Here is a 12,720-nt window from a genome sequence, read left to right on the forward strand (position 1 = left end):
CGTTCCAACTTCAAACTGTTTGGACTATTCAGGAATCACAGGCTTTCCCTTGACAAATTCCAAAAATTCCCAGATTTCCCAGAATTCCAGGTTTTCAGGGACATTTTTTTCCCATTCAAAATGAATTGGCCATTTTTCAAACTTCCATTTACAAATTTTTCAGCCAATTCAAACAATTCCACCTTCAACACATTCCACCACTTTGTACATTTTAATGACCATTTTCCAAGTTTAAAAAAAATCTGGGACTTTCCAGTGTTCCTGGTTTCCCAAAGCCCTATTTACAACTTTTTTTCTGGCGACTACTCCTCCCACATTTCTCAACCCACTTCAACCGTTCCGCCGTCAAAACATTCCTCTTAATTAGGACAAAAAAACTAAGTTGTTTTTTGAACTGGAAAAATTCCCGGTTTTCCCGAAATTGCATGAATTCCGTAATACTATTTCTCAATTCAACATGTTACTACTTCAACATTTCTCGACCGATTTGAAACATTGTAACACCAACCATTTCAACTCTTTCAGACCATCAATTACCAACTTTTTTGGACATGTCCATTTAAATCAATGGGACATTCTTCAAAGTTCCACTATTCCCACATTTTTCATCTGATGCAAACTGTTCCAACTTCAAAATCATCAGCCTGTTCTGGAATTGTGTGCTCTACTTCAACAATTCTAAAAAAAATTCAGTTCAACCTCAGCATTGGCACATTCACATGCAATTCCTTCAGGAATTGCCTCATCTAGTTATTTTTGATATTATTGTCATTAGATGATGTCACCCTTTTTTAATGCATGGCCTCAGGGCAAGCTCTATTATAAACGTACAATTGCCCAAAAATAAAAACATACATATAGGTTATTTTCTAATATATATTTACATTATACACCTGTAAAATGCTGGGCTCAGTGATTGTATGTTATTGTTTATTCATCAGCATTTTGCTTATAGTGGCGAGGCAAATTATTATGATACCTCGGGTTTGGCTCCAAATTGTCAGTCAAAAACTGAATCCTAGGAAAGGATTTTCAATTGATTAAACCCATCAATCTATCCATTTTCTACCGCATTCCACCTCGGCGTCACAGGGGACTGGAGCCTATCGCAGCTGCACTCGTATCACCCTAGAAAAACTACTTTTTATTCGTATGTAATTTAAATACTTCAAATATATATATGAAATGATAGCTATGTAATACACAAAAAAAGTAATACAATCCACAAAAAATATTATTATTATTGCAGAAATACAGAACATAAAGAACCTGCCAAAACCCACGTTTGTAATAATGATACTCATAAATCAGGTTGTTCCTGAATGCAACCTTGCTAGCACTAACCATCATTGGTGCATAATGAAGAAATGCTTTGTTGTTGTGGCTACTAGATATCCTAGTGTTGCGGTGCTAGTGGTGTTATGAGGGCTGCTGTTGACATGTTAAGGGAATCAATAAGTTGAAAAAATTATAAAGGCAATACCATCACCAATCACTTGTTGCAGGTTGCTGAAATTAAGTTACTCATGGTGGCACCGGTGCCATTATGCAACCGTGTTTCGATACCCATCCATTTTTCAGCCATCCAAAAATATTACCACAAAACACATTTTATAGAAAACAATTATGCATGCAGAAAACAATAACAAACACATATAGATGACGTATGAAAATAGATAAATGACCATTTAACATACTTTTACTTTTATTTAAAACCCATGTTGACAAAAACAGTGACAAGTGGAGTAGAGGAGGGGAGCAGAGAGCCTACTCAGATGTCACCTTTGCACAAGTTCTTTCTTAAATTAAATAGTGTCAGTCATAGGCGCCGATCCTGTGGGTGCTTCAGGGCCCGAGCATCCACGGACAATACCGAGCACCCACGGGGGATTGATGGCGAATTATTTCTCACCACCAAGCAAAAACCGCGCATGCTCAGGCCCCTTCTACACTAAGCCGGCTAAGGTTATCCAGGGTAAATCCCACCTAACCTTATCCTTGTCCACACACACAATGGTCGTTTAAGACCCTTCCCCCCTCCCCCCCTAAATAGCTCTCTCCGTCCACCGGCGCAATGCGCAAAATAGTCACCTCCAGTGTTGCTTTGTGTGCAAGTTCTTAAATGTAACTTATCTAAACAATATCCAGTGTTGCGGTATTTCAGTTAACTGGAATCCAGTGTGCTGTGGGGCCCTATTGTAGTTTAACACACCTGAGCCATCATAAGTTAATCAAATCTTTATTGGACACGTGAAAGTAAACAATGTGACACAGAACATTTGACAACAATCAATCTAAGGATCTAGATATCTGGTCAAGACACTCCTCACTCTTTTGCCTTCACCTTAATTGGCCATTCGTTTTTGGTGACTTTATATACTCTGGACCTAGACGTTGAGTCCGCAACATACATTGCGGACAATAACTGATACAGTCTGCTTTGCCAGTCCAAAAGCATTCACCGTTTTCCGTAGTCTTCTCTCGATGGCCAGGTAATACAAAGCACACACTACCTTTTTAATCACATCCACGGGAGCCCGCATTCTCGTTGACTCCTTCGACAAATGGACAAAGTTTTTCGGTAAGTAGAATCACCGCTGACCTGGACATTCGAAAGTACTCTTGCCGTCTGAGAAGTGTTGTATCCCAAATAGCTGCAATCGCTTTCTCTCAAGGTATTCATGTGTGATTTCCACAAGCGTCTGTACAGACGGAAGGAGAAACACGGGCATGTCTGGATGACTCACCTCCATATTTCCATAGTTCGAGTTTAGAAACCGCTTTATTAAACCGCATTCTTTCTGACGTCACTTTCTGTGTGGTGCGCAGTCTTTCTGGCGTCACTTCCTCTCCGAACTCAGTTCATAAACGATCAGTGAGTCCATACAAAGCTAAGAGCCGGAGATTCAAGAATTACACGGCGCACTTACCGGTGTAAAAAAATTGTCCGAGAAGGGGGACCTTAAACGATAGTTTAGTGTGGCTGAAACGGGGCTGAGGCTAAATAATTATTTGTTTAAGGGGATATCCGGCTTAGTGTCGACATAGCCTCAGAAAAGTAGCGTCCGAGCACCCACTGGCAGAAATGTAGATCGGCGCCTATGGTGTCAGTCACTTTTATCAAAATGCTGTCACAAGCTAGTTCCTTTGGCCCCATAATGGCTTATTCAGTATTCCATGCAATTTCGCAAAATGATTCCCTAGCAAACAGACGAGTTTGGTATATGCAATGCTTGGCCGTACGATAACTAAGATGGTCAACAAAATCCTTATGAAAATCTTGGTCAAAACCCAAATTATATGAAAATTTGGGCGTACGAAAACCAAGGTACTACGAGTGTATATAATAGAGCTCAGTAATAGCTAGCTTCATTAGGTTTTGTCAAATAATCATTTCAGAAGAGATAAGGAATTTGTACGGAGAATCATGAACATGTTAAACCAACTTTTTTAACTTTTAGATTCTTCCCACCTCAAGAAATAACAAGGACCGCCTAAAGTCAGTAAAATGTGCTGAAAATGTTCGCAAATGCCCTCGCCAGACACCACTGCCAATAAATCCTCAAAAAAACGGATTTGGGTTGATATGTCACAAAGTCAGCTCCACACAAGGAATGTCCAAACCCTCTACTCAGGTCTGTCCAAACAGTGTTACCCATTTATACTGTATCAGTACAAACTGTCAGGTTTTATACACTCAATGTTCTTTATGTATCTTTATTCATTCAGACATGCAAAAAAACCATCAAGAACAAGCTCTTCACTTTCACTTTTCCGAGTATGACGTGTGAAAGTAAGGTTTTTGTTGTACCAGAACTTTTTCATGTCTTTGTGAAACTTACTGTGTTATTCTGTAATGCAGGTGTTCTAAAAGATACCAAGCGATACCTGACGCTATATGAGCAGATGGAAATAAAAGACTACAAAAAAATCTGGTACATTGGAAAAAAGGAAAGTAAAATTCAGAGCCGGACACAGACTGTATCGGAGGAGGCCGAGTCCTTTGATGATGACCAAGGGTTCTATAAAGCAGTAAGTCTGGATGTTTTTCTGTTGCCAACAGTTTTCTATTTCAGTGTACACTATCTGTGATTTCTGATTTACCGTATTTGCCGGACTATAAGGCACACTTAAATCATTTTTTTCCCTCAAAACTCGTCAGTGCGCCTTATAACCTGTTGCGCCTAATGTACGGATTAAATCTGGTTTTCCTAACCGACCTCGAAGCAATTTTATTTGGTACATTGTGTAATGATAAGTGTGACCAGTAGATGGCAGTCAAACATAAGAGATATGTGTAGACTGCACTATGATGGCAGTAAACTACACTAACATTTTATATGTTCCGTTAAAAATATAGAACATTACACACGGCGCTCAAAAATCTATCAACATGTTTTAGTACGACTTTGGTAATGATGGTATGGTGTGTGTATAAGGTAAGACATATTATTTGGTGTTTTGTTTAGCAATATTTTGCCATACCAACTTTTCTTACCTTCTGGTACCTGTTGATCTGTATTTGGGATCTGCATAAATCCTGAAAAATTGCGCAAGTCCGCCTTTGTAGTCCGTGCCGACACCGCTTCTTTTTCTCTATCTTCTTGTTATGTGACATTACTGCACTACGTGGTCTGCCCACACTTAGATCCGCTGCTACAGCTTTTAAAGTTTGTATAGCTCATTTTTATTACCTATTCTGTGTTATGTGTTTTTACGTTGCACCATTGTACCAAGAAAAATTCCTAGTTTGTGAACCTGTTCTCAAACAATGGCAATAAAACTATTCTGATTCTGATTCATCCTCCATTTGTAATATAAAGTAGTATAAAGTTCTTACTTATATCTGTCAGTAAACTCGCCATGAAAGTGCTAAAACATACCGGTGTAGTGAGTTAACATTATTCACCCAAGGAACTTTAGTTATTAGAGTTCCGGTCGGACGTTTTTTCACGGGACACATTTCCTGTGTTGTGGTTTTTCGGATGAGGAGATGCTGCTCCGTTATTGATTTAAGTAAAGTCTGAATGTCATTAAAACATCTTTTGACACTTCTTCAACCCCCGTCCTTGCACGCTACACCGCTACAACAAAGATGACGGGGAGAAGACGCTGCCGAAGGTGAGCCACGTAAATAAGACCGCCCACAAAACGGCGCATCCTTAAGCGACTGTCAGAAAGCGGCTTGAAGATGATCTGTAAAACATCATCTATGCAACATTTTGACCAAAGAACCACCATTACATGTTATGTAGACCACAAGGAAGTGTTTTAAATTTAGAAAAAAAATAAATGTATGACTCCTTTAAAGCGCCCTATAATCCGGCCTAATATATGAAAAAAGATAAAAAAAACAGACCATTGATCGGCAGTGCGCCTTATAATCCAGTGCGCCCTATGGTCCGGAAAATAGGGTAGTTCATGAGAGGTCGTGCTTGTGCATGTGTGTCATGCAACTAATAAAGTTAGATCGGGTGTTACGACAAGCCATATATAATATTTGGGGCTGCGTGAGTGCTGTCGGCACTGAGGATCTGTGGTTGCATTTAGGGAAAGATTAACTCCAACTCGAAGTAGAACATGAAGAACCAGTTTTCCAACATGGCCAAACACCTCCAAGAATGCAAGTGTTTTACTGAAGAAGAATATCGAGGCGATGGAGTGTCCAAGTATTTCTTCAGACCAGAACCAAACATCATCATTTCATGCTCATAAACTTAGATTGGTTTAGATCTCGTCTAAATGCTGGTGCCAATGGGCAAACAATTTGGTACTTAAAGGGCCTTACGCGACAAAAAATGTCAAATGCAAAATATCTCAAAACAATCAATGCCATTTTAAAGACCTTGGAGAAAACAAATCCAATGGTACTTACACCATTGTGATAGGCCAAATATTAAGGGAGCTATGCGTTTTTGAAATGAAAGAATTAGTCGCTTTTTTGTCTTGAATAAATATTTTAAAAATAAACCTCAAAACATAGCTCATAGTCATGAGTGTATGATATGAAATGCAAATTGATTAGTTCAGTAACCCCCCAAAAATTACTTAATGAAACATATAAAAACATGATGAATTGATTTAGTATTATTTTATTTAGTTAATTTGCGGAAAGAACATACTTACAATATGGGCATACTGTTTTAAATACAAACTGAATGGTTTAAAAACATCATAAAACACAATTTAGAGCAAATAATTGCGCACACATACGATACTATCTGACCAAAGTGGAGTATTCCTGGACAAAATGTTACACAGTTTTCATGATTTCATGGCGGCGGCCTCGGAAATCTTTATTTTCCTTGTTTTGAGTAAATCCGGGTTTGTGGAGATTTTCATGAAACAGTACAATGTGCTATATGAGTGCATGAAGTGTATGGTTGTTTGATTTGTAACCCAATTACTGACCACCACAATCCTACACTAATCAATGAACTAATCAATCATTGTTTCATCCACAGAGGATTGGAGACCACCTGGCTTATCGCTTTGAGATATTGAGGGTGATAGGAACAGGATTTGCGGGAAAAGTCCTCAAGTGCAAAGACCACAAGACTGCATTGCTCGTGGCAATCAAGATCTTTCGAAACACAGCCGAGTAAGATGTCATCAAACAGACTAGAGTTGTGTAGCTAATTGTGTTGTGTTGACTCAAGGAATTGCATTTTGAATGCAAATAAGAAATAGCCACTAAAGGTTAATTTACTTTTGTAAAATCTTTATTTTAAGATTTTGATGAAGTTGGTACTGATAGTACCAGTTGAAAGTTTGAATAAACATTCTCATACTTTGAAAGAAAAGGTTGTCTCAACGTCAGTGAAAGGTTTAGACATTAGATAATTTCATTGAATGAGAAAACGCTCACAGTAGTACCTCAACTCTGGTTCTGTGACGTTTCTGTGATTGGTTCTTAACTCAAAAGACAATCAAAAAAATCAGACAAAATCCAATTGAAATGAGTTAAAATCTATTTAATTGGTGCTTGCCCCCCTCCAAAAAAAGATTTTGACATGTAACTTTGTTTTAACAACTTTTATGTAATAAATATTGCATTAAAAGTAATACAATAGAATGGACTTCAAATAACCACAGACGTTTCAGGAAGTATTGTAATAATATTGTACAGTATTTACCTTGGAGAGTGGACTTTGGTATCTCCTTCCAGCTGCTTCTGTCAAACACACCAGCAGCTTTAACATACAAACATTTGTATTTTCATGGTTACATGTCTGCAGTTTAGATATTATTTTAACATTCTTGGCTGGCGTTAGACTCATTCTGCTTCAGTATGATGCAGACTAGCAGTAATACACTCCAATTGCTTCGTCAAGTTTGATGACGATGATTTCCTTTAATTTAATGAATATCAACTGCGTCCATCCATCCTTGGAAAACAAAATTATGTCCACCTCAAGCTATAAGCTAATGCTAGCGAGTAAAACCAGATCTTTTGGTTGCATCTTCCAGGGTTCACTGTGATATTTGCTATAACAACTAATGGCGGGGATGCTTGTACCTCACATTTTTGCTCGCAACTCAAAGCATAACAATTAGCCCAAAAACAGCTCTTATCGCAAAAACACTCTTAACTCGATGTACCACTGTCCAAAAACTTGGTGCAGTATTTACTATATTAAACAATATTAAAGATGACTTACAAACATGATTACTTAAGGTTACTTTAATTTTAGTCGATTTAAAAGGCAGTCACATGGCAAATGGAAATGGTCTGTATTTACATAACGATTTACTTTAATATACCTGCTTTACATTGTACGTCACATACACCCATTCACACACACATTGAAACACTGCATTCACATAATGAATGACCATTCTGCACACACTTTGCTTTCAGAGGTCATGAGTTTGCAGAGGCTGAACTAAAAGTTTTAAAGAGCCTGCAAAAGTTGGACAAGAGTAACAAAGCCAATATGGTCCACATGAAGGAGTTCTTTCACTTTCGCAATCACCTCTGCATCACCTTTAACCTGTTTGAGTAAGTTGTTACATACTCTTGTTTTCCCCCTAGTAATGACGAGCAGTTGATAAAAACATTCAGGATAACTGATTAAATCAGCATGTATTTCATCTTAGATTAACTTGGAAGAGTTCTCTGATATTTTCAGAAAGGACCTCTTTAAAGCCTTAAACCAGAGCAAGATGCGACGACTCCATGACATAGAGATAAGAAAATATGCAATAGATGTGCTTAAGTGTCTTCAGGTGCTCAAAGTCATGAAGATCGTCCATGGTGATCTGAAACCGGTAAGTAACATTATATATTTCTATTGAAGGCGACCTATTGCAAGTCTCCCCATTGGGGGCAAGGAGCCCCTGGGCCCCTAAGGGGCGGGTCGTCCCCTTTTCTGTCCACCCTCTTTGTCATGATCACTCGTGACCGTTTGGACTTGTGTTTGATTGATTGATTGAAACTTTTATTAGTAGATTGCACAGTACAGTACATATTCCGTACAATTGACCACTAAATGGTAACACCCGAATAAGTTTTTCAACTTGTTTAAGTCGGGGTCCACGTTAATCAATTCATGTTCATTGTTTTCCTGTGTTTTGGTATTTAATTCCTTTCCTCTTATTATTACTTTTGTTTTTCATTCACTGTTGTCTCCACTCTCAGCCACTTTATCTCTGCCAAAGCACTGTTTGATCAGTCAATGTCTTTGGAGGGTCACTGCTGTCGACTGACCAAAAACAGTTTTTATCATCTCAGAAATATTTCTAAAGTGAGAAATTTGCTGTCAAAATTGGATCTCAAAATGATTATTCACGCCTTCATTTCATCTCGTTTTGACTATTGAAATTCTCTCTTCACTCTTTTCAACAAGTCAACGCTAAAGAGACTTCAGACGGTACAAAATGCAGCTGCCAGACTTTTGACCGGTGCACCCAGAACAGCCCATATCAACCCCGTTTTATCCAGTCTTCATTTGCTTCCAGTTAAAGGCCTACTGAAACCCACTACTACCGACCACGCAGTCTGATACTTTATATATCAATGATGAAATCTTAACATTGCAACACATGCCAATACGGCCGGGTTAACTTATAAAGTGCAATTTTAAATTTCCCGCCACACTTCTGGTTGAAAACGTCTAGATATGATGACGTATGCGCGTGACGGAATCAGTTGATGCGGAAATATTGGTACTCCATTGAATCCAATACAAAAAAGCTCTGTTTTCATTTCAAAATTACACAGTATTCTGGACATCTGTGTTGGTGAATCTTTTGCAATTTGTTTAATGAACAATGGAGACTGTAAAGAAGAAAGTTGTAGGTGGGATCGGTGTATTAGCGGCGGACTACAGCAACACAACCAGGAAGACAGAGATGGATAGCAGACGCCGCGCGTTAGCCGCCGAACTCACCTTAACTTCCTCCGTCTCGCCGACCGCATCTGTGTTCGGGTGAAGTCCTTCGTCGCACCGTCGATCGCTGGAACGCAGGTGAGCACGGGTGTTGATGAGCAGATGAGGGCTGGCTGGCGTAGGTGGATAGCTAATGTTTTTAGCATAGCTCTGTGATGTCCGGTTGCTAAGTTAGCTTCAATGGCGTCGTTAGCAACAGCATTGTTAACCTTCGCCAGGCTGGAAAGCATTAACCGTGTATTTACATGTCCCTGGTTTAATAGTATTGTTGATCTTCTGTCTATCCTTCCAGTCAGGGATTTATTTATTTTGTTTCTATATACAGTTAAGCACGATGCTATCACGTTAGCTCCGTAGCTAAAGTGTTTCGTCGATGTATTGTCGTGGAGATAAAAGTCACTGTGAATGTCCATTTCGCGTTCGCGACTCTCATTTTCAGGAGGATATAGTATCCGAGGTGGTTTAAAATACAAATCCGTGATCCACAATAGAAAAAGGAGAGAGTGTGTAATCCAATGAGCCAGCTTGTACCTAAATTACGGTCAGAGCGAAAAAAGATGTCGTGCACTGCATTCTAGTACTTCACTCGAACGTTCCTCATCCACGAATCTTTCATCCTCGCTCAAATTAATGGGGTAATCGTCGCTTTCACGGTCCGAATCGCTCTAGCTGCGTTGAAAACAATAGGAAAATGTGAGGAGCCTTTGAATTGACTACGTCGCGATCTTTATCGTTGTTGTTCTCTACTAAATCCTTTCAACAAAAATATGGCAATATCGCGAAATGATCAAGTATGACACATAAAATGGATCTGCTTTCCCCGTTTAAATAAAAAAAATTCATTTCAGTAGGCCTTTAAATTCCGCATTGAGTTTGATTTTGTCTTGGTTTAATTCGGTGTCCTGTCACGATGACATCATTCATTTGTTTAGCCTGATCCATTTCATCGATGACATGATATTCTATCATTATTATGAAGAATATTGTTATTTTGTTTCACTGATGCTGTGGTTGTTGATATTATTGCTACACTTGGGGTGATAGTAATGTTGTGATAAAGGTAAATGTTATTACTTTTTGGTAATAATAATCAATCAATGTTTATTTATATAGCCCTAAATCACGAGTGCCTCAAAGGGCTGCACAAGCCACGACGACATCCTCGTTCAGAGCCCACAAAAGGGCAAGGAAAAACTCACAACCCAGTGGGATGTCAATGTGAATGACTATGAGAAACCTTGGAGAGGACCGCAGATGTGGGTGTCATAACTACTCTTAATAGTATTATGAATACAATTATGTTAATTTCATACCAAATTGAAAAAGGAAGTTTCCACATCTATCTTTGGGCAGTTCGCGCATTCCTCTTTGCCCATTCCTCTTTGCAGCACCTCTGAGGCGCCATCAGGTAAGAAGGGAAGAATCGGTTTTCGTCCAGGATATCTCTGTAAATTGCTACATACATTTTTTTCCTCTATCCTGACTAGTCTCCCAGTTCATGCCACTGAAAAACATCCCCACAGCATGATGCTGCCACCACTATGCTTTACTGTAGGGATGGTATTGGCCTGGTGATGAGCACTGCCTGGTCTCCTCCAAACATGACGCCAGGCATTCAGGCCATAGATTTAAATCTTTGTCTCGTCAGACCAAATAATTTTGTTTCTCTCAGGTGCATTTTGGCAGTTTTTAATAAAAGAATGGCTTCCGTCTAACCACTATGCCGGTGGTCGGCAACCCGCGGCTCTAGAGCCGCATGCGGCTCTTTAGCGCCGCCCTAGTGGCTCTCTGGAGATTTTTCAAAAATGTATGAAGAATGGAAAAAGATGAGGGGAAAAAATGTATTTTTTTGTTTTAGTATGGTTTCTGTAGGAGGACAAACATGACACAAACCTCCCTAATTGTTATAAATCACACTGTTTATATTAAATATGCTTCACTCATTCGAGTATTTGGCGAGCGCCGTTTTTTCCTACTTATTTTGGCGGTCCTTGAACTCACCGTATAGTTTGTTTACATGTATACATTTCTCCGACTTTCTAGGACGTGTTTTATGCCACTTTTTCTGTCTCATTTTGTCCACCACACTTTTAACGTCGAGCGTGAGTGCACAAAGGTATGTTTTGTTAATGTCATTGACTTGTGTGGAGTGCTAATCAGACATATTTAGTCACTGCATGACTGCAAGCTAATCGATGCTAACATGCTATTTAGGCTAGCGATATGTACATATTGCATCATTATGCCTCATTTGTAGCTATATTTGAGGTCATTTAGTTTCCTTTAAGTCCTCTTAATTAAATGTATATCTCATGACACATGTAATATGGCTTTTAATTTTTTGCGGCTCCAGACAGATTTTTTTTTTGTATTTTTGGTCCAATATGGCTCTTTCAACATTTTGGGTTGCCGACCCCTGCACTATGCCATATAAGCCCGATTGGTGGATTGCTACAGAGATTGTTGTCCTTCTGTAAGGTTATCTTCTCTCCACAGAGGAATGCTGTAGCTCTGACGGTGTGACCATCGGGTTCTTCTACCCCGATCGTTCAGTTTAGATGGGCGGCCAGCTCTAGGAAAAGTCCTTGTGGTTCCAAACTTCTTCCACTAACAGATGATGGAGGCCACTGTGCTTATTGGGACCTTCAAGGCAACATATAGTTTTCTGTACATTTCCCCAAATTTGGCCTTGCGACAGTCGTGTCTCAGAGGTCTACAGACAATTCCTTCGACTTCATTCTTGGTTTGTGCTCTACCATGCACTGTCCAGTGTAGGACCTTATACATAGACAGGTGTGTGCCTTTCCAAATCATGTCCACCCAACTGAAATGACCACATTCGGACTCCAAATTAAGTTGTAGGAACATCTCAAGGATGATCCGTTGAAACAGGATGCACCTGTTTTCACTTTATTTTCAATACAGTTTCGAAGATTTCTCAACATCTTTTTTACATTATCATTATGGGCTATTGAGGACAACATTGAATTTGTTCCATTTTGGAATATGACTGTCACATAAAAACAGTGGAAAAAGTAAAACGCTATGAATACTTTTCGAACGCACTGTATCAAGGGTCATATTCAGCATTTCTCTAACAAGTGAGTCCAGTTGAAGACAAAGACCTCTATTTTGGTCTCATCTGACCGTTTCCCATCCTCCCAAGCTTTTTTCTGGGTTATTCAGGTGTTCATTGGCGAGGTTCAGCTGGGCCTGTATGTGTGCCTTCTTGAACAGAAGGACTGTGCGATGATAGCAAGATCTGAGTTCATTACTGTCACGTGGGGGTCGCATCTTTATGCGGGATCGTTCCTCCAGGTGCAACACG

General features: G+C 39.3%; 1 protein-coding gene across 1 annotated transcript in view; it reads left to right on the forward strand.

Moving 5' to 3' along the window:
- The window catches only part of LOC133641473 (dual specificity tyrosine-phosphorylation-regulated kinase 4-like), a gene marked incomplete at its 5' end in the record, with an annotated part of 32,717 nt that overhangs the window by 827 nt on the left and 19,170 nt on the right, over positions 1–12,720 (forward strand). The window contains 6 exons of the mRNA XM_062035212.1: positions 3,462–3,635; positions 3,730–3,793; positions 3,863–4,032; positions 6,465–6,601; positions 7,862–8,002; positions 8,133–8,271. Of these exons, the coding sequence (XP_061891196.1) occupies positions 3,462–3,635; positions 3,730–3,793; positions 3,863–4,032; positions 6,465–6,601; positions 7,862–8,002; positions 8,133–8,271 (825 nt within the window). The remainder of the gene's footprint in view (positions 1–3,461; positions 3,636–3,729; positions 3,794–3,862; positions 4,033–6,464; positions 6,602–7,861; positions 8,003–8,132; positions 8,272–12,720) is intronic.

The sequence above is a fragment of the Entelurus aequoreus genome, linkage group LG24 (genome assembly GCF_033978785.1).
Source record: "Entelurus aequoreus isolate RoL-2023_Sb linkage group LG24, RoL_Eaeq_v1.1, whole genome shotgun sequence".
Taxonomy (NCBI): domain Eukaryota; kingdom Metazoa; phylum Chordata; class Actinopteri; order Syngnathiformes; family Syngnathidae; genus Entelurus; species Entelurus aequoreus.